This window comes from Marmota monax, unplaced genomic scaffold (assembly GCF_021218885.2).
Source record: "Marmota monax isolate L192 unplaced genomic scaffold, Marmota_monax_Labrador192_F-V1.1 WCK01_AAM20220418_F8-fsc00185, whole genome shotgun sequence".
NCBI lineage: Eukaryota > Metazoa > Chordata > Mammalia > Rodentia > Sciuridae > Marmota > Marmota monax.
The window spans coordinates 2,551,642-2,576,276 of NW_026693278.1; the positions used below are offsets into that span (position 1 = coordinate 2,551,642).

The following is a 24,635-nucleotide window of genomic DNA, read 5'->3' on the forward strand; positions in this document are numbered from 1 at the left end:
CTCCTGCATATCCCAGAAGAGACCATAAGAGCTACTGACTACATATCTTCATTTCGCCTTTTTTATGTTCTAGCAGGTGGTGCCTACGTGTCCCTGGGTTGAATTTCTGCGGTCACTACTGTTGCCTCCCCATCTTTCTACCCTCCTTTTCCTCCATGAGAGTGCCCCAAACTGCCTCAGCCCCTCTTCCTCCTGCCCTGATGGGGAGATATGCACCAGGGTGAACCGTGCCCCAAAGGGAAGTCCACCTCCATCCTCCCCAAACTAGCTTAGAAAATGAAACATGGCCGAATACCTGCTCAAGTGATGGGAAGCCCCAAACAAGCTGGCCTTTAAAAGGCCCAAAACAAATAAACACACATACAAAATACACAAGGCACTGAGAGGATGCTCTTCTATAGGCAGAATGCTAAAATAAACAAGCAGAATATGAATGTTAAAACCATAGGGGTTTTCACTTGGGAGGAAGAGTGCCGCTTGTCAGAAATCAACAGCAGAGCGGCAAACCCAAAGGATAAATGTGGCACAGTCTTATAAAAACCTTTCCTCCATTTTTTTTTTCAATGATTGAGGGAAATAACCTGCCAATAAAAACTCCTAAAATCTTGGAAAGCAGTATAAATACGCTGCTAAGAGTATAGTCTGGCCCGGCTTAGTGGCGCACACCTGTAAACCCAGCAGCTCAGGAGGCTGAGGCAGGAGGATTGCAAGTTCGAGGACAGCCTAAGCAACCTAGCAAGATCCTAAGCAAGTTAGTGAGACCCGGTCTCAAAATAAAAAATAAAGTTGACTAGGATGAAGTGGTAAAGTGCCCCTAGGTTAAATCCCCAGTTCAAAGAAAAAGTACAGTCCGTGCCGGTGTTTATATTAACAGAGTATTTGGGAAAGCTATACCAAAAATCCAACAGCAGGAGTTCACTTTGGGGCATGGGGTGGGAGACATTTTTCACTGTATAACTTTCTGAACCACTTGAATTTTTACCATAGAATGTACTACTTTTTCAAAAAATTAAAGCAAAGAGAACTTGAGTCAGAGAGACCTGAGTCCATGACCTTCCCTCGGGGGCTCCTCTCTTTAGGCTTCGGAGTCCTCATATGTATTGTGGGACTAATTAGAAAACCTAACTCATAGGGGGTTGGGAAAAGTAGGCAGGACAATAATATGCTTTGCTGACTCTGGCACACAGTAGGTACTCAATAAATGGCATGGCAATAGACGTATTCATGAACACCACTTAATGCATCGTAATTAAAAGTGAACAGGAGCTCATGGTAAAGAAGAGAGGGTGGGGGAGGTATGAAATGTCTTTTTGCTATCAGAAGATAGATTAGGTTAGGGCTGAGGATGTGGCTCAAGCGGTAGGGCGCTCGCCTGGCATGCGTGCGGCCCGGGTTCGATCCTCAGCACCACATACAGAAGATAGATTAGGTTAAACCAGCAAATTTAAGGATATGAAGGATATAAAGTCAGAGGGGGAAAAAAGCTTTGAATTCCTCAAAAACATAGTATAAAATCCAACAGTTCTAAGCAGTCCCATCTACCCATGGAATCCTTTGCCAAAAAACAGCCTCCTCCTAACCTGAGCCCAGAACAAAATGAGGAAGACACAATGATAAGCCAGAAACTCCAAGACTGACAGGTCTGATTTTTCTCTTCCTGCATGGCTTTGTAAATGCTAATGCGCACAGGATTACCTGGGGATCTTATTAAAATGCAGCTTCTGACTTAGCAGGACTGAGTCTCTGCATCTCTAACAAGTTCCCAGGTGATGCTGATGATGCTGGTCCATGGACCACACTCTGAGTAGGAAGTTCCTACTGACCCCAGATAACACTTCTGCGGTTTGTTAGCATGGTGGTCTCGAGGGATTAAGATTACTAGAATGTTATCTCTGCTGGTAACAATCCAGCCAATTCTTCTAAATCAATGGTTCTCAACTGGCACCAACTGACACTGGGCAGTGCCTGGTGACATTGTGGGTTGTCACAACCACAGAGGAAGATGCTACAGATATCTGTGGGTAAAGGCCAGGGATGCTGCTGAGCATCCTGCAATCCACACACCACCCCCCATGACAAAGAATTATCTGACCCCAAATGTCAACAGAGCCCATGTTGAGAGACGCTGTTCTAAATAATAGGAAACAAGATGAACCCTGAGACTCCTCTGTTCCTTCTGACATTATAAATCCTGACTCTAGAAACGGGCCATGGATCCCTCATGTCTTAGACTAAATCTGAGATACGAGGAGGATAACAAGTTAGCAGGATGTGATATGTGGAGAAGGGGTCAGGGGTCACAGGTCACAGTCTATGGTCTATGTTTTGTTTAAAATCAAACACATGTGGTTCAGTAACCCCACAGGCAATCTACAAAGCATGAAACCTCCTATCACTTTGAGGTACAGCAATTTCACAAGACCATGAATCTGTTCAAGCAAAGGGCCAGTTAGGATCTTAGACTGTAAGCTATACGAAGGCAAGGCCACGTCCAAATTCGCTTATCAGTAGAGCCACAGCACCTAAAATAGCACTTAGCACACTATAGATAAATCTTGCAGAATCAAAAGCTACTGCAATTCCGAATGTTCTTAAATAGACCCAGAGGTTATCTACTCTCTATTGTGACATGGTTTATTATTTGCCATCATCAAAACATTATTACTAATAACAATGCCAAGGCCCATATGGTTCTGTGGAAAGAACACAGTCTGTTTGCACCAGGGCCTCGTGCATGCTGGACAAGTATGGAGCTACACCCCCAGTCTTTTATTTTGAGACAGTGTCTCCCTAAATTGCCCAGGCTAGCCTGGAACTTGCAATCCTCCTGCCTCAGCCTCCCAGGTAGCTGGGATTGCAAGTGTGTTCCACCAGGCCTGGCTAAGCACACAGGTTTTGAACTGCACAAAATTTGACCCAAATCCAGACTCGCTTACTTGTTATACAACCCTGGGCAAGTTGCCACAGTATCCATGTCTGTAAAATGGGTATAAAGTTCTTACATTGAACAGAATTTTTTTCTGAAGCAATACAGTGTGATATACTTGAATACCACACGACTGGCACAGAATAGATGCTCTCTCCACATATCATGCTAAAGGACTGGCATTTTAAAACTTGGCAAGTTACATGGTGCTCATTTTTTGCACACAAAAATTTTCAAGAATGTCACCCGGGGCTTGGTCGACATGGCATGCCTCTCCTCTAAGCCAAAGACCCTCACGATTAAGGTTAAGGTTCGTCAAGCAAACACAAGGTATGCATTTGAGGTCTCACTACACCCATTCAGAGCCAGGCAGTGAATAAAGATCCACGACAACAAGGACACATGTTTGGAAGGACAACAACACGGCGTGACATCAGCACGGGATCACCATGCACTCACCACTCACAAAGACAAAGGGCCTGAAAAATCAGGATACATTGGCAGGAACTGTACCTTTCTGAAAATAGTGAAAGGAGTAATGGACAACACGGTTCCCCAGAGCATCAGCCATAAGTGTTGGAGGAAATCACCCACAATCATCACCCCTGCTTTACGCCCTTCTCTCTGTCTTGGATGACAGGTACAGGTGTGCTGGTTCCAGCCACATCACTATGCCCTGCAGGGAAGGACAGGGTTAAAAAGGTGTGACAAAAGAGTACCAGGCAGCAAAACTCTTCCACCGACAGAAGCAGGTAGGATACACCAAATAAGGCAGGTGTGACCCCAGAGGCTCTGACTGGCTCCTGCTTTCAAGAAGCCCAGAAAACTCAAGCAGAGTGTGAGCAGAATCCCGCCCCAAATCTGAAGTGTCACTGAAGGGCACAGCCTGAAGCAGCTGGTGGGCTTAAGAAACCCCCTACTGAAACTTGGAGAGCAGCCTGGATACAATGATGACTATAAGCCACAAAAACACAATCTTGTGTGAGGCTAGGGGCGAAACATCAGAGTGATGGGCACCTGGAGACCCACAGGGGTGGCCGCAACTCATCTCGGGGATTCTCACTTGCTGGGAGACTCAGTATCCCTCAAGTGGGTCAGATCCCTGGTTCACGCGGCGCTGCCCACAGCATCCCCCCAGCAGCAGGACCTAGAAGGGCACAGATGCTCTGCCTGACCTCAGTGTCAAAGCCAACGCATGTCCTAGTTTCTCTCAGTAGCCACTCCTAGTTCTGTCATTCATAAATCTGTCCAGACCCTTCCTAAATTGCATTTATACCTCCTGCAAGGACCACCTCTTGAGATAATGAGTTTCAGAAGATTATTACCTGCTGTGTTAAGCAGTACTTCCTTTCATTGGTTACAACAAGAAAAAGAAGAATTAGGGGTGAAACAGCAGAGAGGCTAATGTTGCTTTCATCAAGGGACCATCTTGTATTGTGGAAAGCAGAAATGTTCAGCAGCCTGGAACCCAAGGCACTGAAGCAGCAACCATGAACTTAAGAAACTTGATGATTTCAAGTGTTTTGGTTGATAATGTCACACCACATGTGTTTATGAAAAGCAGGACTGGACAAAGGCATAATTTATGTTAGAGTTACCTAGTTAGCAAATGGCTCAAAGAGCACAGAGTTCAACAATGCTCTCAATCACAAAACCCTGTGCTGATTGCAAACAGGCAGGGCAAACGGGAAGATCTGCTAGGAGACAACTGAAATTCACACCATGCCGCTCTACAGAGTCAGGAAAAGGCTCTCCTGAACCTCAGTGGGTGAGAAGCTCCTAGCCCCTGGCTGAGCTGCACCAAGTATCTATGCCAGGCTGAGCCCCTTCAATATAAACACCCTAATTGCAACATGGTACCCTGGACTGATTCCCTGGAACAGCAAAGGAACATGAGTTGGAAAACTGGTGAAATCTAAATAAAATCTGAAGTTTAGTTAACAGTAATATGAAAATATTAATCTTAGTTTTGACAAATGTCAAACCATTAAGTAAGGGGTTCCCATTAGGGACAACTAAGTGAAGGGTAGGCTGGGACTGTTGTACTATCCTTTGACTTTTCTACAAACTTAATATTCCAAAATTTAAAAAAAAAATTAAAGCAAATCTATTCTGTGAGTCTTTAGAGCCACTACACTGGGAGTTGGGAGTCAATAAAACCCATCAAAGTTTTTAAGATTCAGGATTCAGTCTCGGGGAAGAGAAGTCCCTGATACAAAACACAATGAGGGTAGGAGGATGTGGGTTAAGGATAAGAAAAACTGAAAGACTAAGCGAATATTTATTAGGGTAAGGAAAAAATAAACAGAAGGCCACAGAAGGCGTGGTGGACCCTACAAGGCCACGTGTGAATGTGACCAAGTCTAGAGTGACCTACCACACAGCTGCCTCATCCCAAGAACAACCAGAGCTTCTCGAGGACATGGGGCTGGGGTGTAGCTCAGGGTTAGAGCATGTGCTCAGCTCTCATTAAGGCCCTGGGTTTAATTCCCGTCACCAAAAAAAAAAAAATACAAAATGGGCCTCATGATGGACAAATGTCAAGAACCACTTTTGAGAATGGCATGTACCCTCCCCAGGCTCTGTACGATTCATAGAAAAATAGTTAAAAACTCAATAAGCCTAAAACCTGTAGGGAGGCTAGAAGGAAAAGACTAGAACAAAATCTAGGAATCTTGTCACAGTTGGCCCTGAATGTCCACAGATTCTATATCTTCAGATTAAACCAATTGAGGATTGAAAATACTCCAAAAAACCTGCATCTGCACTGAATGCATACAGACTTTTTTCCTTATTATTCCCCGAGCAATAGAGTATAACAATTATTTACATAGCAGTAAATCACATCAGGCATTAGAAGTCATCTAGAGATGATTAAAGTATACAGAAGGATGTACATAGGTCATATGCAAATACAGCTCTGTTTTATATAAATAGAGACTTGAGCATCCTAAGATTTTGCTATGCCTGAGGGGTGCTAGAGCCAGTCCTCCTCAGATACCAAGGGAACACTCTCATACCAAAACAACATCAAGGTTTACCAAAACAAAGAATGAAGTTACTCAGATAATTAATCGCCATTCACTGACTTTCTTAAGTAGAGACATGTAGTTGGGCATAATCAGCACATTTGTGCATAAAAAATTAATTGCTTGTTCAGAAAGATAAGAGATTAAAAAGGCAAGACTAGGGAAGATTAAGTACTTGAACAGCAGCTAAAAATTCTATCAAAATCTTTCAAAAAGCATAAAAGGAAGAATGCTGAAAATATATTACTGATTAAAAAGTCTCAACTTTAGAGGTTTGGTGGGAGGATTGTGTAAAGATTAGAAAAAATGAAAATAGTGTAGCTACCAAAATGATATGGGTTGGATCTTAAATGTCCCCCAAAGGACATGTCTGGAAGGCTTGATTGCCAATTTGCGGCACTATTGGGAGGGAGTGGAACCTTTCCGAGACAGGGCCTAGTCAGGTCTAGGACCCAGGGAACAGGCTCCCTCCAACATGTATTCCTGCTATGATGTACTATGCCACCACAGGCTCAAAGCCACAGGGCCAGGTGACCATGGACTGAAACCTCTAAAACCCGGAGCCAAAACAAACTTTTCCTCCTTTTAAGTCAATTTTCTCAGGTATTTTGTCAGAACAACGACAACCAGAACTACAATCCAGAAGAAAAATGTGTGCCAAAAAAATATTTATGGAAATGCTCCCCAGTGAAATATTTTGGCAGGAGGTTAGAAAAACCATCAAAATAGCCTTCAACTGGACAATTCTGGATCTTAATGACTCTTGTGTCACAGCCAAATGCACAAGAGGTTATACAAGTTGAATATACCTCATTTGAAATGCTTGGGATCAGAAGTGTTTTAGATTTCAGATTTTTCGGATTTTGGAAAATTTAGATCTACATAATGAGATATCTTGGGGATGGAGCCCAAGTCTAAGCACAAAGTTCATTTATATTTCATATGCGCTTTGTACACACATACATAGGCTGACGGTAATTCTAAGCAGTATCTTTAGGGTGCCGTGTTTAGACAGCAACCCCTCATGAGATCAGATGTGGAATTTTCCACCTGTGGCATTGTGTTTGTGCTCAAAAACTTTCAGATTTTGGAAGCGTTTTGAACTTTGGGATTAGGGAAGTTCAACCTGTAATTACAACATGGCTCCAATCAGAAGCCTGGTTTTGATACCTAAAAACAAGTCCTACCTCCCCTCATTACCAAAAATAAAACACTCAAACAGGCAAACTGCTCTCCCCTTGGCTCTAAGCCAAACTGATCATTGGGTCAGGTCATTAAATCACATGTAATCAACAACATGTGTAAGGAATTATCCTAAAAAGATATCGCCAATCTGTTTTAAAAAAAAACCAAGCTCTTTGGTTTTGTTGATAATAAATCAGGTTTTTGTTTATAATTAATCGATTCAGTTTGCAAAGCTGATCACACAGTGATGTGTGCATGAGTCCACAGTACATACACATTAGATATTATACGTATATGAACAGGGAAATATCATAGAGGGAAACAAAGGAACACAGCAGGGAGCTTGCCTCCCCGCAGGCCCAGCCATTAGCGGAGCAGCCTGGGCACCCTGCCTGATCTCAGTGTCCTCTTCCTAATCTGTGAATGAAATAGCTAGGTCCATGTTTCCTCCTGGAAGAAACTGTCAAACCAGGAGACAAGCTTCAATCCCCATCAATCTGCACCTCAAACTTACTGTGAGGTAATACTCTAAAGACCACAAAAATGTAGAGTTTGACAAATGACCCAGTTGTAAGCAAATAATGCTAAAGCAGAATTACTCCTCAGACAGATATGTCAATAGCCCTTTTCTCTTCCTACATGTAACTAAAGCCTTTATTTATGTCATTTACCCCAGCTGCTTTGAACTGGAGTAATTTCAGGTTGCTCATAAATATTTTTCAATCCCAACACCCAAATTTAAAAAACATGCTCTACTTACAGTTACGAATGTCATTCCAGTCGATTTTAGAGAAGAAAGGGTGGCAACAGAGGCCCTCAAACTTCAACCTTTCTCTCTGGCCACACAACAAACTTTGAATGAGATCAAGGAATCCACTGCTCACTTTGGGGTCATCCGGAAATTTCAAAAACCGCTGCTCCAAAAAAAATACAATAATTCATTTCTTTAGCAGTGATTCAATTTCTCATATCCCAAAGAATATTTCTCATATATGCAAGTTTTCTTTTTACTTTTTTTTTTTTTTAAAGAAAGTTTTATATCCTCTTAACTTTGGACCAAAGGCATGTTCTCAAAATAAGTGGCCTATTCATATCAATAGGCCTGGTTCCTTTGTAGGGGCTTCATCTCCTCCTCGGCTTGACCTCTGCTCCCCTCTCCAGCTCATCTTGCATGCTCCACATCTCTCTCTTTGCTGTCCAACAATGATGAGCTATTTAAAGTTCCCTGGACACATCATGCTGTTCTCCCGGCCTAGAACTCCCTCCCCACCCACCAGCCTTCCCTGGCACCCTTTCCTACCCTGGTGCTCATTTCCACAGGCTCCCTCTGTACTCTGCTCTTGCCCTGACACAATGTACTGCAGTTTTTGACTGATGATGAGAAAGGGCAGTGAGGGCCTCCTTGCTCATCACTGGGAACCCAGTACCTCCCGGTATCTGCTACAATTCACTTGTGACTGAATTACTCAATGAGTGAGTGAACTGAAATGAAGAATGAAGGAAATAAATCAGCCCCAAGAGTCATCTAAGGGGAAACTTCAACTCAAGAGGAGACTCAAGAATAACAATGTATGTACATTAAGAATGTGTATTAACCATTCCAGGAAGATGAAAATTGAATGAGATATGAAAACCTAAGAAATAAGTTCCCTTTTTGCCTTTTGGTTGAAACTGAAAACTACATATTTATCATATCCTTAAGAATGAGCTTATTATAGTGAAAATTACAGTTATTAGAAAACAGGTGATCCTTTGCTTGTTTTGGGTTTTATTTTTTTGCAGTACTGGGGACAGAACCTAGGCCTCTCCATTTTAGGCAAGTGTTCTACTACTGAGCTACACTCCCAGCCCAGAAAATACTTTTATTTTACTTTATATACATATATTAATATAATTCTAATTAATTTTCTTATTCAATTTTACTACATATTTGATAATTCTCAGAAGCAGTACAACATAAAATCAAGAGCATGGGCTTCAGAGTCGGGCTGCCTGTGTTATGTGGGGCAAGTTACATAACTTCTCTGTGATTTGGTTTTCTCATCTGCAAATGAAAATTATCATAATAATAATACCTACCTCAGTGTTGTCTGAAGATGAATTAAGCTAATAAACTATATTTCATCAATTCAAAGACTCACATTTATGCACATTTAACAGAAGTGAAATCAAGATGCATTTTATAATCAATAAAAATATTAAAATTAATTGGCAGCAGTTTTTCTTTTCTAGTGATACATGAAATAATGACATAGTCTTACAATTACTGGCAATTACAATTATAGTTTAATTCTATGAACTATAATTAATAAAGTGTTAGCACAGCTTTTGGCACAAAGTGAGTGTCATGCTGGTTTACACATAAACATTCATTCACACCATTTTTAAACGGCATTTCTCAATGTTACTTTGAAATCTAATGGCCCTTTACCTGGAAGTTCATGATGTTATTGAAGGTTCTGGCTGAGGTTCCCTCCGTGAATGGGGTTCTCCCATAAACCATTTCGTAAGCAATGACTCCCACGGACCACCAGTCACAGTCTGTACCGTAGACACCTTTCCCGTCCCCATTCATAATGGTCAGCACTTCAGGAGCCATGTAATCTGGGGTCCCAATCGGGAGTTTGGAGTTCACCTAGAATCCCATCAGTAAACTGAATTCAGCAAACTTTCAAGTGTCCTCAAGTAGAGTGCCAAAGCCACATCAGACCCAAGCTGATCTGCCACTGATCAAACCTCTGTCAAGTAGCACATTATCAGGAAACGCAAACATTTACTAATTTTCTTTTTTTAAAGCGCACAATACAATCCAAAGGCAGCAGGACAAAATGTGTTGATGACCTTCACCCCTTGGTTGTACAAATGGAAGCTGGGCATGTGGCATCAATGAAGGTGTTTCCTGGTGTCTCCTGATACAGGTTCCTGATTTGCTAGAACTTCTTTTACTTAAGAAAACAGCAAAATGATTATAAAGCCTAACAAGCAATCTAGAAGATCAGTCTAACCATCACTAAGGAACTGGCAGCTAACAGGCAATGTAATATTACAAATGCAGGTTAGATCTCAAGTTCAAAAAAACTGGGAAATAGATTCTGGAATCCGCATTCCCATGTTAGCCTGCCCGCAGGGTGTGACATGACCAATACCTTCCACCCAGCGTTGGATGTTAATAAGTTCATTTTCCTCACCTCACTCTTTCTCCTGTGATCCCTCCCCACTGTTTAAAACCAATCCAATGGTGCCCCAGCACCTGACCTTGGGAAGGCATTAGGACAACGTAGGAAGTGTTTTCATAAAGGTAAAAGTATTCCATTTTTAGGAACTGTCCTTTTCTCCCTGAGAATTTGTCCTTCTGGATGTTTTAGTGTTTAAATGTGCTTTGTTTCTTGAAATGATGCTGATGAAAGAATTAGGTCTTCTGCCCCTCATTCCAAACCACTCACTGGGGGGCCCCGTACGTGGCAGCCCGTCTGGTCTTCAAAATTGTTTTGAAGTTTTAATGAGCCATGAAATTTGAAGTCTGAGGATCACCTGTCTAACCTCCCTCCCCATCAAAACAGGAAGGCCCTGACTTTAGTCACATACCACGTTAACCAGATGTCCTATTACCCCACGTGGCAAATGGGCTTCTCTCGGGTCAACAGTTAAATGGTATGAAAGAACCTTCTCCTCATTAAAGGATGTTAAGTGCCCCCGAGAAAGCCCAGAGATTGGGGGATATGGCCACACACCTGTAAGACTGGACTTCATATCAAGAAAGTAAATTTGCTTTGCTTTAATTGGGTATTGAGAGAAAAGGGAATGTTTAGAGAGGACACTGTGAGGCCTCCTTTCCCCAGTGATACTGGATGAAGCTCTTCCAGCCCGAAACTAAGCTTGTTCATTCCTTTGACCGAGATCCTTTTATTAAAAGAAATGAGATTTTTCTGGAATTCTCCCATCTCCTCTCATTTTATACACACACACACACACACACACACACACACACCCCAATATGTGTGCAATACAGGAATATATAAATCATTCCTATAATTCTCCCGTCCCTCTTCCTTATCCCTTTCCCTTTCCTCAGGCCCACATTCTGATACAGGATTCTGGGCTAGGAATGGGCTCAGTGACAGAGCACTTTGCTGTGCACAAGGCCCTAGGCTCCATTCCCAGCACCAAAAAAAAAAAGTTCAGTGGTGTAGGTTCTTCCCATTTCTGACACTAATCACCATTGCTTTGGGCAACAGGATCTCCTCTACAAGCCCCCACTCAGGAAAGCTGGACAGTCCGATCACCCAAGAAACCCACAAGCAGACCTGTGCTAAAGGACAGAAGTGAGAGCGAAGGGGCCACATTGTGGTCCAGACCGAGCCACAGCATGATTGAGGCTTAAGTCGAGGAAGGGAAAGCCTTGATATTGGGAAGTCTAAGCCAAGACTCTGTCCTATGAGCTCAGCACAGGGTTAGGATTAAACTATAGGATCTTGGCAAAAACCACAATCCTAGCACTGAGCAAGAGGTATTCTTTAACAAAACAAGAACTGTCACATCTTGGCTTAGCTAAATAATAATAATGTCACTAGATTGTTGATCAAATGCCTAATTACCTTGCAGGACCAGAACTACACAGTTGTCAAATAAGCACTATAGGATTTTATTTTATTTCCATATAGGCTGTTCCACAATATTGCTTTCCTTGTTTGCAGCTGACAGGACAGAGTCACTGGTTCACATCCAGAGAGTTAAACTTGACTTGGTAACATATCAGGGTGACCCAGTCAGAAAGCATAAAATATCAATGCCTCATTTTAAAACTAATGATTAGACTTATTAAAAAGAGTCAGATAACACATACCTTGCCCCATCATAGGTATGTGATTAAATATATTTACATCCAACAATTTTCTAAATTTCATTATTAATTTAGAAAGCTATGACAGGAAAAAAAAAATACCAACTGGCTTGCTCACTATACAATTCCACATAGTGTTTACTTGCCATTAAAAAGACTTCTAGTGACTGACCATTAGTCACTGACCTCCAAGCACCTTAACCTGGTCAACACACACATAAACTTACATGTCCTGATGGGGATTTTGCAGTATGCTTTCACTCTCCTCTGGTAGCAATTCAGCCAGCTAAGCTGAGTGAGATGTTAAAAGTGAACATGCACCTGGAGTCCAACGTGCCCACAGCACACTATTCCACAAGGCTCCAATAAATTTGGTTAATTTTTACTATATTGACAGGGAAAATAAACCAGCTCAGCAGGAGACAATAAGAAAGTGGCCAGGGGACAGAAGAGTCTGCTATATTTGAGGAAACAGAAGGAAAAGGAAAGAAAGGAAGGGAGGGAGGGAAAAAGAAAAGGGTTAACTTAGCAGACTCTTATACCAAAAGCAAATGAGGAAGTAAGAAAACCATCCCAACCCCTTTTCATAAAATGCTTACATGTAAAACTGTTTAAAACCTAAGTCTCTCCATCTAGATGCCCAGGGCATACACACACACCTGCAGAAACAGGGAAAACGGAATTCTCACTATGTTGTTCCTCTTGTGCAAAAGAAAATTACATCTTTTCACTCCTACGTAAATCTAAACAGGAAGAGTGCCTATGGGCTTCCAACTGCTCAAAGGGGCTCTTTATTGCTGAAAAATGCTACAATGTGCTTAACTAGAATCTCCTTACAACTCTTTTCAAGAAAGAAGAATAACCGATTGGAACTGGGAGAGGTTTACCAGTCTCTCAGATTCTTATAAGGTGAAGTGGGTGACCCAAGTCACACAGCAGGTCCTGTGGTCACTAGGCCTCTGCTCCTACTGAATAACATAAAATACTCCAAGGTAAAACACAAAATACTTCTGAATAAGAAACTTGAGATAAAGACAATGGACAGTGGAAAAACCTCAACGTATCTAAGATTCAGAAATATCTAAAAAACAAAGTTTGGGAAAGGCAGGAGAAAGGACTGATTGACTTTTGGGTGACAGTAATTGAAATAAATGTGGATATATTTTTCTAGTATACTCTGAGTGCAGAAAATATATCCAACCTACTTTAGGCCTATAAAACATTCTATTCAAAGGAAACATATATTTAACCCTCCAACATTGATCAAAACTATTTTTTTAATTATACTAATTCTATATTCACACTTAAAATGATCTAGAATTGTAAATTATTGCTCTTCTGTAATAAAACAGCCTTTACATGTAAAATAAGGCTAAAAGTTCCCTCTTATCTATTTCTCACATTTTGACCCTAAAGGTACAGGGAGAAAAGAGGTACAATATTCTAAGTGTGCATATGCAATGATGTAACTCCCTGACCAAGATAATGGGAGACTGAGCTTTGAGCTACAAATAAACCTGAGTGCCTCCAAGAGGATCCTGCCTGGAGTGAAAGTTGCTACAATTAGAGGAACTGAAAAAGGCAATTGGCAGCACCAGAAGAGAGAAACTTGACTAGGAACTCGCCTCCCTACCAAGTGCTCTGAAGAGAGTTCCTCTAGATGTGGAGATAGGCTCTTATTCTCAATTCTTATTTACGAAGCAATGACTATGGATCTTAATCCAGTTTCCTGGGTAGGTTTTCTATGGCAAGCATGTTGCCAGCTCTGATTAATGAGCTTCTTGAGGCTTCTCAGTCTACTATAGACATTCTCAACTCAGAGTGGTAATTTTGCTCCCCTCCCTCCAGGGACATCTGGCAATGGCTGGAGACATTTTTGGTTGTCATAATTGATAGGGAAGGTACTTTGGGACCTGGTGGGTAGAGATCAGGTATATAGCTAAATATCCTAAAACACCACAATAAAGAAAAGGCAACAGAGCTGAAGTTATACTATCAAGACTACAGACATACACTGCAATTTATTCTCAAATGCATGAGTTTCTGGGTTTTAATTTTTTGAGATGGGGTCTTTCTAAGTTGCAAAGGCTGACCTTGAACTTTCAATCTTCCTGCCTCAACCTCCTGAGTAGCTGGGGTTATAAACATGTGACATCATGCCTAGCTCTGATGTGTGAGTTTATTAATGCCACTAATACAATGCATAAGTTTTTTAATCTTAGAAGACAGTTTTGTGTTATTTTTTCCTCTGCCTTAATCTACTAAATTTAATATAAGTTTTCATGCCTGTTTTGGAGTTATACTTAATTTTTCTTGCAGGGGCACTAAGGCTTAAACTCAGTGCCTTGCCAGTGCCACCCATATGCTCTACCACTGAGCTACATCCCAGTCCTTCTATATCATTTTTAAAGCATAAAATGCTTTGAATCTATAATCTTATTCTTACTGTGATGATTAAGTGAGCAGATTATAAGAACATAACTTGAAAAAAATAATAGTGCTGAGGTTGAGAAATCCTAATTCTGGACAGCATTTGGAGCCTGTTTTCCAAGGGTCCAAACATTTAAGTAAATTATCTTCAGCAGGTCTCAGGTCCTCAGAACACACAGGCCAGACGCTGAAGTAGAGTGTGTTAACCCAACTCTCAGCCTTCTCCTAGTACCAACCTAATAACACCCGCCTTTCCTCCAAAGCATTTTCAGGCAATTTTACATACTGTCCTATTCATAAAGGACTTAACTTAGACCTGGGGGGCATTTTGAAAAGCAGCTTCTAACCTCTTAATTTGTGCATTTTAACTAGAGACAATATTTTCTAGAGAAAAGAATAAAGGCCAAGTTCTTAAGGATTTGTCTAGGTCACCAAGTGGCTCAGTTGTGAAATTAATCTTAAAACCTAAGTCGATTTTCTCTTAGACCATTCTTTTTGCAAGCTGACCTCAAAATTCACATTTTAGTAAAAACTGACTTTCTTAGAGGATTTTTTAACTCTAATTTTTTTAAACTTTGTCATCTTTTTCATGAAGTGTTCTTACTCTTGATCTCAATAGCTCCACTCCTGCCTTCCTAATTAGCATGTGGAATACAGTTTAATTTACTAAAGGTCCAAGACTTAAAAATGACATTTTGAGCACTGGTTCTTGACACTTAAGGATATTTAATTCAAATGCTCTGATTAGCTTCAGTTTTGTTGCATAGGAAACAGAGGATTTGAGAAAAAGAAGGTTACATTACATAAAATATTTCAACAAAATATTTTAAAGTAAAAACGATACTACATCAGAAGTTTCTAAGAGACAAGAAAAATGAAGGCAAAAACAAAATAAACATTTTCCTTTCTTTTTAACCAAACTGTTCCTAAAGATGTTTCATATGGTCTAAAAAGGCATTATACATAAAAGGGTGCTATGAATAATTCCACATCCCCATTCCCACCCTATCCCTCTAGGAGTAGTAGTATCCTGGCAGATGAAGTCTCCAAAAGGTTGCTCATCACTGTATCCCATTATTTCCCAAATTTATGAGGCTCAAGGAATGCTTTTTTTGGCATAACCTCTATTAAGCTATTTTATTCCATTGTTACCATTTGATTTGAATTCATTTTAGCAGCTGATCCAAAATCCACCAACTTGATGTGTCCTGTTCGGTCAATGAGAACATTCTCTGGCTTGATGTCGCTGTAAGAAAATGAGGACCCTGAATTAGCACTGTGCTTGATAATCAGCAAGCAATCGCTAACCTAGGTTCTCAATCAAAGCAAGAACCTTAGTGTATGTATTCCACTGCATAGACCCTGCCTATTGATGGATATAATTGGCATACATTTTGAAAAAAAAAAAAAAGGAAGGAAGAACAGAGAAATAAAAAGGAAAAGAAGCAAATCCATGTTATTATATGGATTATTTCTCCTACAGACACATATTTTACATAACAAAACTAAGGCCAAAGAAGCTAAATGAGAACTTAACCAAGGTCATGCAACTAGCCAATGGAAAAGCTGAGCCTTTGCCCAGATTTTATGAATATTGCTCTGTCATTATATTCCCACAACATGTTCAGATTTTAAAAAACAGTATGAGTGAAGACGAGAAGAAGCACTTATCACTGAGGATTTTGTGGTGCACCTTTATGAGTTACTAATGGATAAAGTTAAAAGTGTGCTATGGTTTGGATCTTTAGTGACCCCCAAAGGCCCATGTGTTAAAGGCTTAGTTCCAAGCATGGTGCTTTTAGGAGGTGACAGAATCTTTAAGATTGGATCCTTGTTCTGTTGTAGATATGAGGTGTCTCCCAAAAGTTCATGTATGAGGCCATGCAAGAATGCTTAGAGGTGAAATAATTGGGTTATGAAGCCTTAACCTAATCAGGGCATTAACCCACTTGAATGGGTTAACTGGGTGGTAACTGTAGGCAGGGAGGATGTAGCTGAAGGCAAGGTGGATCACTGGAGTGTGCCTTTGGTGTACTCTGTCCTTAGCAAGCAGAGCAGAGCACTCTCTTCTTCCTGGTGCCAGGTCCCATGCTGTTTTCCTCTGCCACACTCTTTTTTTTTTTTTCCTTTGGACTTACAGATGGTTTTATTTAAGAGAATAGGAAGTAGAAGGAAGATGGCTCCTCGGCCACACTCTTCCACCCTGATGTGCTGCCTTACTGCAGGCCCAGAGCCATGGAGTTGCCCCTCCATGACTGAGGCTTCTGAAACCATCAGCCCCAAAATAAACTTTCCTTCTCTAATTGTTTTTGTCTTATCTTCTGGTCACAACATCGAAAAAGCTGACTAAAACAATGCCAGATCACTGGGGGCTTGGCCTCAAAGAGGGCTGTTGACCTTGGTCTCTTCCTCTGCTTTGCCCCCCACTGGTGAATAAGTGGTCGTGCTACATCATGTGCTTTTGCTGTGGTGTGTGGCCTTACCAGAGACCCAAAATGACAAGAGAAAATTCATCATGGGCTGAAACCTCCAAAACTGTGAGCCAAAACACCCTTCTCCCTTGTAAGCCGATTATCTCAAGCATTTGACACAGGGGAAAGAGAAAGCTGACTGCCCTGACGCAAAGTACACTCCATGTCTCCCTGTGGCACGCCAGGTCCTTCCACAAATCAAATTCCACGTATCTACCATATAACTCAAAGAACCCATGCAAGGGTTCCTGATCCTATTAGCTACATTAACTATTAACAGATGGTACTAGTAAATTTGGTGCTAGTAAACTTGAGAATATTACAATTTTAGATCTATTTCACTGGTGAATTCACAAGCTGACACGTCTGCCATTTTGGAAAGTTTTCTTTCAACCATTTACAGGTAAGATTGTCTAAAAACTGGATGAATCGTTATTTTGATCCTGAAATCTTTCATCCACTCATTTCCATGCAGTAACTCTTCCATGATACAGACAAATTCTCAGTATGCTATTAAGGAATCTCACTTACCGGTGTACATATCCCATCTGATGAACACTGTGAACAGCCAAAATCAGTTCAGCTAGGTAAAACTGAATCATATTTTCATCTAATTGGTCCTCATATCTATTCAAAAGTGACAGCAAATCCCCTCCAGGCTGATATTCCATGACCTGTATACAATACCAAAGTTATTAATTTTTCACACACCCCAAAAAGAGGGAATGCTTCAATTAGATCTTCCAATACCACCTGACATGTTATAATTACAATGTCTCCACAAAGCAATGAAGATGTGTGAGACATAGTGTAAGACATAGGATAAGGTCCCTGCCCTGCGGAAATTACATCCATTACCCAAGAGAACTGATATAATGAAAGACTAGTCCCAGGCACCGTGCACAACATTTGCAAGGCAAAACTTGAAAAGTTGAATTAATTCCACCTACTCCCCCATCCACCCACCCAACTTAATACCCCATTCCCTAGGATTCGGTACATACTGTAGATGGATATTCCTGGAGGGCAACAAACTCTCTTACCTCCTTTTTGCATTCCCCTCAGCATCCAGCAGAATATAGGAGGCGTGCAATAAATGCGACACTATTTTTTCCTTTTACAGACAGTGTAGAGGCAATTGACAGTCTCTATTAAAAATCTAACCATGAATATGTACCCTTTGACCTAATAATCCCACTTTTTAAAAAAACTATTTTTAGTTGTAGTTGGATGATATCTTTACTAATTTTTTAATGCAGTGCTGAGAATTGAACCCAGTGCCTCACACATGCTACCACTGAGCCACAACCCCAGCTCTGTAATTCCACTTTTAACCATTTATTATTTTATGATAATTTGCAGATAGGTAGATAAATAAGTAGATCCATTGAAGCATTGTGAGTAACAGAAAAAAAGAAAGAAAGAAACCTGGAAATCTTCCAAGTATCTATCCATAATAGCTAAATTATGATATATTGAAACGATGGGATATGATAAAGATATTAAAAACAAATGAAATCCATCTATTCCTACTACCATGGAAAGCTGCCCATGATAATATAAAGTGACATCCTGTATAGGATAAAGTATAACCTCTTTTTTATGAGGCAAAAAGTAGCAGATTTATTGGTGGATACAGGAAAAATCTAGAAGAAGAACATAAAGCTTCAGGTAAATGTTTGATTAGTTTAAATTTTTTTTTCTTTTGCCCCAAGGACCTGAAATCCTTCCTCCTTTTGAGGATAACCAGCTGTGATATTCCTGAGTCAACACAGGGCCTTCAGGCCAGTTAACCAGTTGGCAGCAGACTCCACCTGATAACTTCACCTCTTTACCTTTCAGTCTCATTCCCTGTAAACTAAGATAAGACTAAACCCCTTGCAATACTTTTTTTATATTCAGATTAAACAAGACAAGGTCCTGGGAGGTCCAGCACAGTGCCTGGTACCAACATGACGTCAGCCACCATTCAATCCCTGTCCTTCCCCTTCCTGTACTGTGGGCATGCTTTCCTGGCTGGAGAGAAGACGGGGCCCACTTTGACCACTGCTGCAACCAGGTTGACCTTCATGGAGTTTGCCTGTCCTTTGTTCTGACTTGAATTTTACTGACCATTCTACAAATGTCTTTTAAGTTATATTCAATCTTTCCTAGAAAAAGGCAAGATTCAAATAGCCTTCTTTTGAAAAACCCTGAATGTCCCAAACACTATATTCTGAAAACCAATTTTGGGATGTAAATTCTCACTATTATCCCCCCCAAAACTCTTGTTTGCCTTTAGTTAAGAATTAGAAGAAAGTTCTAGAAAGTCTAAAATAGTTGAACAGATCCCTAAATGCCCCAAACTGGTTCAGTAAAGATACCAGAAAGTCTGCCCAGCACCAGGTCAAGCCAAACCAGATCCCCCTGGGGAAGCCAGGGACTTACACATCCTCCCTGAAGGCTCCTTGGAACCTGGCAATCTGCCACATTCGCACAGCTTCTTACACTCAGCAGACACCCAGCCAGGCTCCGGACAATTACATTAGAAGAGCACGATTCCATTTACACTGCAATTACCGAAAACAACTGGATTTGTGAACTAACAAGGAGGACAACACTTAGAGGGGCAGCACCTAACATGCATACCATTTACCCAAATTCACAGCAGATGTAAGATGTTCGGCCCAGCCCTTGAACCCACAGAAGCCACCTGGTTCCCTCTAGCCACCCACTCATCCCAACCTGGCTCTCCATAGGCCCTAGGTATGTGGGTAAATGCTAATTTGTACGTCTGTTTTAAATACATATTGCCATCAAAAAAGGTCTTAAACATAAAAAAAAATGCACAGATAATAACAGAAGTACTCATACTTTCAGAACTCAAATGCCTTAAAATAAGAACAATGCATATTTATGATGACATGCTGCAGTTGTAAATTTCCTATGGTTCCATTAAAGATTTGAAAAAACAGAACAGCTTTTAAGTTTAAGGCTCAGAAAGTCAAATATATAACAGCCACTGGCAACTTCTAAGAGCTCTCAAACTGATCATTACTTGGTTCTTAGTGTCTACTCCTAAAGATTTGATTTGTTATGACCAGCAGAATAGTACAGAAAATAAGAAGCATCTCTTTCAAGACAAAGAGGATGTATTCTTTGCTCCTATTCAGAAGACTCCCTGCCAAACTACATTAATCTTTTCTATGGATCAAACAACTTTCCATCTCTCCAAAAATCCTGGATTGATGAGAAAACAACCAACAAAAACCAGCATGCTTTACTATGTTGGGCCAAAATAGACATTCTAAAAGACAAACATTTAAATAGACAGGGTCCTTATCAGAGAAACTAATCAAACTTGACTCCTGCCCCCCAACACAATTCCAGATTACAGCGTTAAAAATTGAACTGTGCACATTAGGAGAACATAGTTTGGCCATTTACTGGGTAAATTTGGCTTCTGGAACACATGGAGTCCATGGGAAAGAAAGTTTGTGCAAATCAAAAAGCTTAATCAATCATTATGCTATTAGGCTTAAAGATACAATGAAGAACCAGGACTTGGGGACTTTCAGAAACACTTTGGGACTGTTAAAAATGGTACCAAATCAAGAGACTCCAAAAGCATCACTGAAAGTCACAAATTGTAAGTCTTGAAGTCTCCACACCAGATGACCTACTGTGAAACAAAGAGCGGTGTCAGCAGATGCTATGAACTAGTTAAGTCCAACGTCATCATCCAGGCTGTCCCAGAGTCTCCGTACTGCGTCTGGTTGTATCCAAAAATGTGACTCTGACCCTGACTTTTACTACTCAGAGATGCCCAGTGAGGTGCTCACGTATCTCCCTCAGAAAAAATGTGGCTTCTAATTCAAGAAGACTTTCAGCTATCTAAAGCATGGTTTCCCAGGCCCACCTGCCCATCAGAATCACCAGAAGAAAGACTTTTTAAAAATAAGACGTATTGCCAGATGCAGAGGTACACACCTGTAAACCCATTGACTAGGATGGGCAGCTGAGGCAGAATGATCAAGTTCATGGCCAGACTGGACAACTTAGCAAGACCTATCTCAAAATAAAAAGGGCTAAGGATGCAGGGTGCAGTGGCGCACACCTGTAATCCCAGCAGCTTGGGAGGCTAAGGCAGGAGGACTGTAGTTCAAAGCCAGCCTCAGCAAAAGTGAGGTGCTAAGCAACTCAGTGTGACCTTTTCTCCTAGTAAAATATAAAATAGAGCTGGGGATGTGGATCAGTGGTCAAGTGCCCTTGAGTTTACTCCCCGATAGAAAAACAAAAGGACTAAGAATACAAAGTGCATTGGTAAAGCACCCCTACATTCAAACCCTAGCACTGCAAAAAAAAAAAAAAAAAAAAGACTATTCATCCAAATAAACACCTGAGTGCCTACTATGTGCAACTGTTCTAGATATTAGGAATAGAGCAGTGAATAAGACAAAAATCCCTGCCTTCATGGCAGGCATCCTAGTGGAACAAAACAGAATTTCAGATGATAATAGTCATCATCATCAACAATGTGCAAAAAGAGTAACACACATCTCCTTCCCACCTCAACCACTGAGGAAGCTTGTTAAAAACATGGATTCCAGAGACTGACTGGCTCCAGACTTTACAGATCTAGCTCCATGGGTGGAGTCCAGGAACCTGAATATTTAAGGAGCTCCTAGGGTGATTCTGATGTAGCTTAGTCCAGCACTGAAGTGGTACCCGCTGCTGACAAGGCTGTGGAACCAGTGTGGCTTCTTATTCAAACTGGATTAAAAGGTTCCACAGCAGAGGAGAGGTACCCTTGAATGGACCTTGGCTTTAATACAGCCATCACGTCTGCTGTGCGTATTTTTTCAGTGACTACCTGAATATCAAGACAAGATCACTGACAACAAAGGGCTGGAAAATAACCAGTCCATCAGCACTGAAGCGATGAGCTTCCATCCTTGCAAGGACTGAAGATGTCTCCTGCACACAATGAGCAGCTGTAGGTCACCCCGATGGTGATCACCAAGGACAGTAATCAGAAGCAGACAGACAGGAGGGGGGAAGAGCCCTCTAGTGAAACAGCCCTAAACAATGTGGCAACCCTGCTGACGGCTGAGAAAGCGCAGCAGCTGACAGACGAGCCCGAGCCCGGCTTGGAGCTATAATGGACTTGCTCTTTTAAAACAAAGACTTTCAGGCCAACAGAGACAGACCCTTCTGATGGCAGCAGCTGCAGATGCTAATTAAAGGGCAAATCTTACATGTGTTCAGTTTGGAAGGAGCGGATGCTTCTCTGTTGGTGTTTCCATCTATACCCCAAGTACTGAGATAGCAATTTCCAAGCACTGCATTGAATTTAAAGTGAAGGACAAATGCAGACCCTCATGCATGCTAGTGTGCCCGGGCGTGCTTGCATGCACACACATGCATGTGGGGGGGGGGGAATGAATGTTTAACAGTTCTTTAGTACTGCTACGGTTTGAATGTGTCTCCCTGAAGTTCCTGTGTTGGAAACTTAACCCCTAAACCCATACCTTTTTTAAAAAAATATTTGTAGTTATTGATTTAACTCCTTCCTTCCTTCCTCCCTCCCTCCCTCCCTCCCTCCCTTCCTTCCTTCCTTCCTTCCTTCCGCTGAGAATCAAACCCCCAGTGCCTCACACATGCTAAGCAAGTGCTCTACTACTGAGCCACAACTACAGCTCTAAACTCATATCTTGATGGGATTTTGAGGTGGGACCTTTTGGGAGTAATATGGGTTAGATGAAGTCAGGAGAGTGGGGCCTCTGCAATGGCATTAGTGGCATTATAAGAAGAGGCAGAGAAATCCAGACTCACATATTTGCTCTCTCTTGCCATGTGATGATGCAGCAAGAAGTCCTTCACCAGATGCCAAGCAGATACCAGAGTCATTTTCATGGACCTCTCATCCTCCAGAACCATTAGCTATCTAAGTCTCTATTCTTTATAATTTACCCAGTCTCAGGTTATAGCACCAGAAAACAGACTAAGACAAGGACTCTGTTATAATTTGAATAGGCATCATTAGAGGCATGCTATTCTAGGGTGGCTAAGAGGGTCTTAAAAGTGTTACCTTGAAATGCTTGCACATTCAGTATTACTGAAAGTGACATTTATAAAAAAAAAAAATGTGATGATACCAATGGCTTCCATGAATACTCTTCCAATTCTCCTGATCTTTGGCATGTGGGAGGAAGGGAAGGCATTATTTAAGCAGAGTGACACCTGGCAGAGACCCTATATTATTCTTCATGAAGGGCTGGGTGACCCAAAAAAAAAAGAGAGAAGGCCCTTTGTCTCAGAAAATATGAATCCTAGTCTGATTCAACCATCTATTAAAAAAGCCCTTATTGAGGATTGAATCATCCAGAATCTTGGCAAGAGAGAGACAGTACACTCAAACCAGGTAATTGTGGACATTAATTAATGAAGGGGTTATTTACAAAGGTAAAAATTAGCTTAAAAGGAAACAAACATAGTATGATAGGACACCCCAGGGCTAGCAACAGCAAGAACATATGTGTCACTCCTAGGCCTGGAAGACAAGGAAAGGGATTTCAGATATGTACACTATTGCTGGCAGGACAAGAGGAAGAAGCAATGATCAGAAAATAACCAGAGCTACAGCTGTAGATGACGATTCTCAAAGTGAGGTCCCCAGAGCAGGAGCAGCAGTATCACCTGAACACTTAATGGAAATGCAAATTTCAGGGTCCCACCCAGAGCTATTGAACCAGGGGAATGAAAGGGGACAATGTGATTAAACTGTGGCTCCTAAAATGGCAAAACTCTCAACACACTCACGTGAGATACACATGAAAACACAAAACAACTATTTTTAAAGGCACAAAAAAACTCATAGAACCCACCCCCCAGCTGCCAAGGCAATAACACACTCAGCAACTGAATTGGGGTCAAAAAAAGGAATTAATATCTCATTCGACTATGAGAAAATTGAAGCTGAAAAGGCCAACAACTCTGGAGAGACCAAACAAGGAAAAGTAATAAAACAAGAACGATATTCCAAGGAACAGCCTCTCTCTGAAGGGCAGCTGGCTTCGAAACCCTGGCTTCTGAAGTGGCAGCGCGTGAGCACATGCCTGGTGAGTTTTGAGAAGTGCCTGAAAAAATCAGATAATCTTAGCCAAGAGATCAAAACAGCACATGTCTCGCTGTCAAAACTATCATAAGCTGCACATTTCAGTAAACAATGGAGTTGCATTCATTAACTCTCTCCTGGCTCCCAATGACAAAAACATCATGGGGGGGTGTTCACTAAGTCCCTGGGGTCAGTACCTAGAAACAGTCCACTTCCAGATTACTCCAAATTGCACAGGTGCAGTTTAAAAGTGAGAGAGGATATATAAAAAGCTAATCCCAAGCAGCACATCACAGTCATGAGGCAATCAGCAATCATTTTGGATAAAGTGGTGCAATACAATGAGTCAAAATATGGAAGGTGGAGTTAGGAGGCCTGGCTTCGGATCCCAGCTCCTCCTCTGTGGCAGACTCAACTGTCCCCACAAAAGCCATCCTTCCTTTCTTCCATAGTAATAACAATACCTGGACATAGGCCATGCAGCTAGACAATACATGCCCAAGTCTCCCTGGTTGGTAGATGTGCATTCACATGACTAAATTCTGGCAAGCAGAATGTGGGAGGAATGGTGGCCCCCACTTCCACATCATTCTGTGTGAAAGAAACTTGCCTGCCCTGAATTCCTGCTCTTTTTTCTTTTTTAAATATTTATTTATTT

The 24,635-nt window shown here is 41.3% G+C and overlaps 1 protein-coding gene across 12 annotated transcripts in view; it reads right to left on the minus strand.

The window, feature by feature from the left end:
- Window positions 1-24,635, minus strand: part of Cit (citron rho-interacting serine/threonine kinase) — a 165,395-nt gene that overhangs the window by 105,628 nt on the left and 35,132 nt on the right. For 10 of the 12 annotated variants that reach the window (XM_058583162.1, XM_046456420.1, XM_046456419.1 and 7 more), the window contains exons 6-9: window positions 17,413-17,555; window positions 15,563-15,656; window positions 9,572-9,775; window positions 7,901-8,054 (exon numbers count right to left, since the gene is read on the minus strand). In XM_058583162.1, the coding sequence (XP_058439145.1) occupies window positions 7,901-8,054; window positions 9,572-9,775; window positions 15,563-15,656; window positions 17,413-17,555 (595 nt within the window). Of the gene's footprint in view, window positions 1-7,900; window positions 8,055-9,571; window positions 9,776-12,207; window positions 12,345-15,562; window positions 15,657-17,412; window positions 17,556-24,635 lie in introns of those variants that run through there. The other 2 variants (XM_058583164.1, XM_046456424.2) reach the window with 2 other exon arrangements.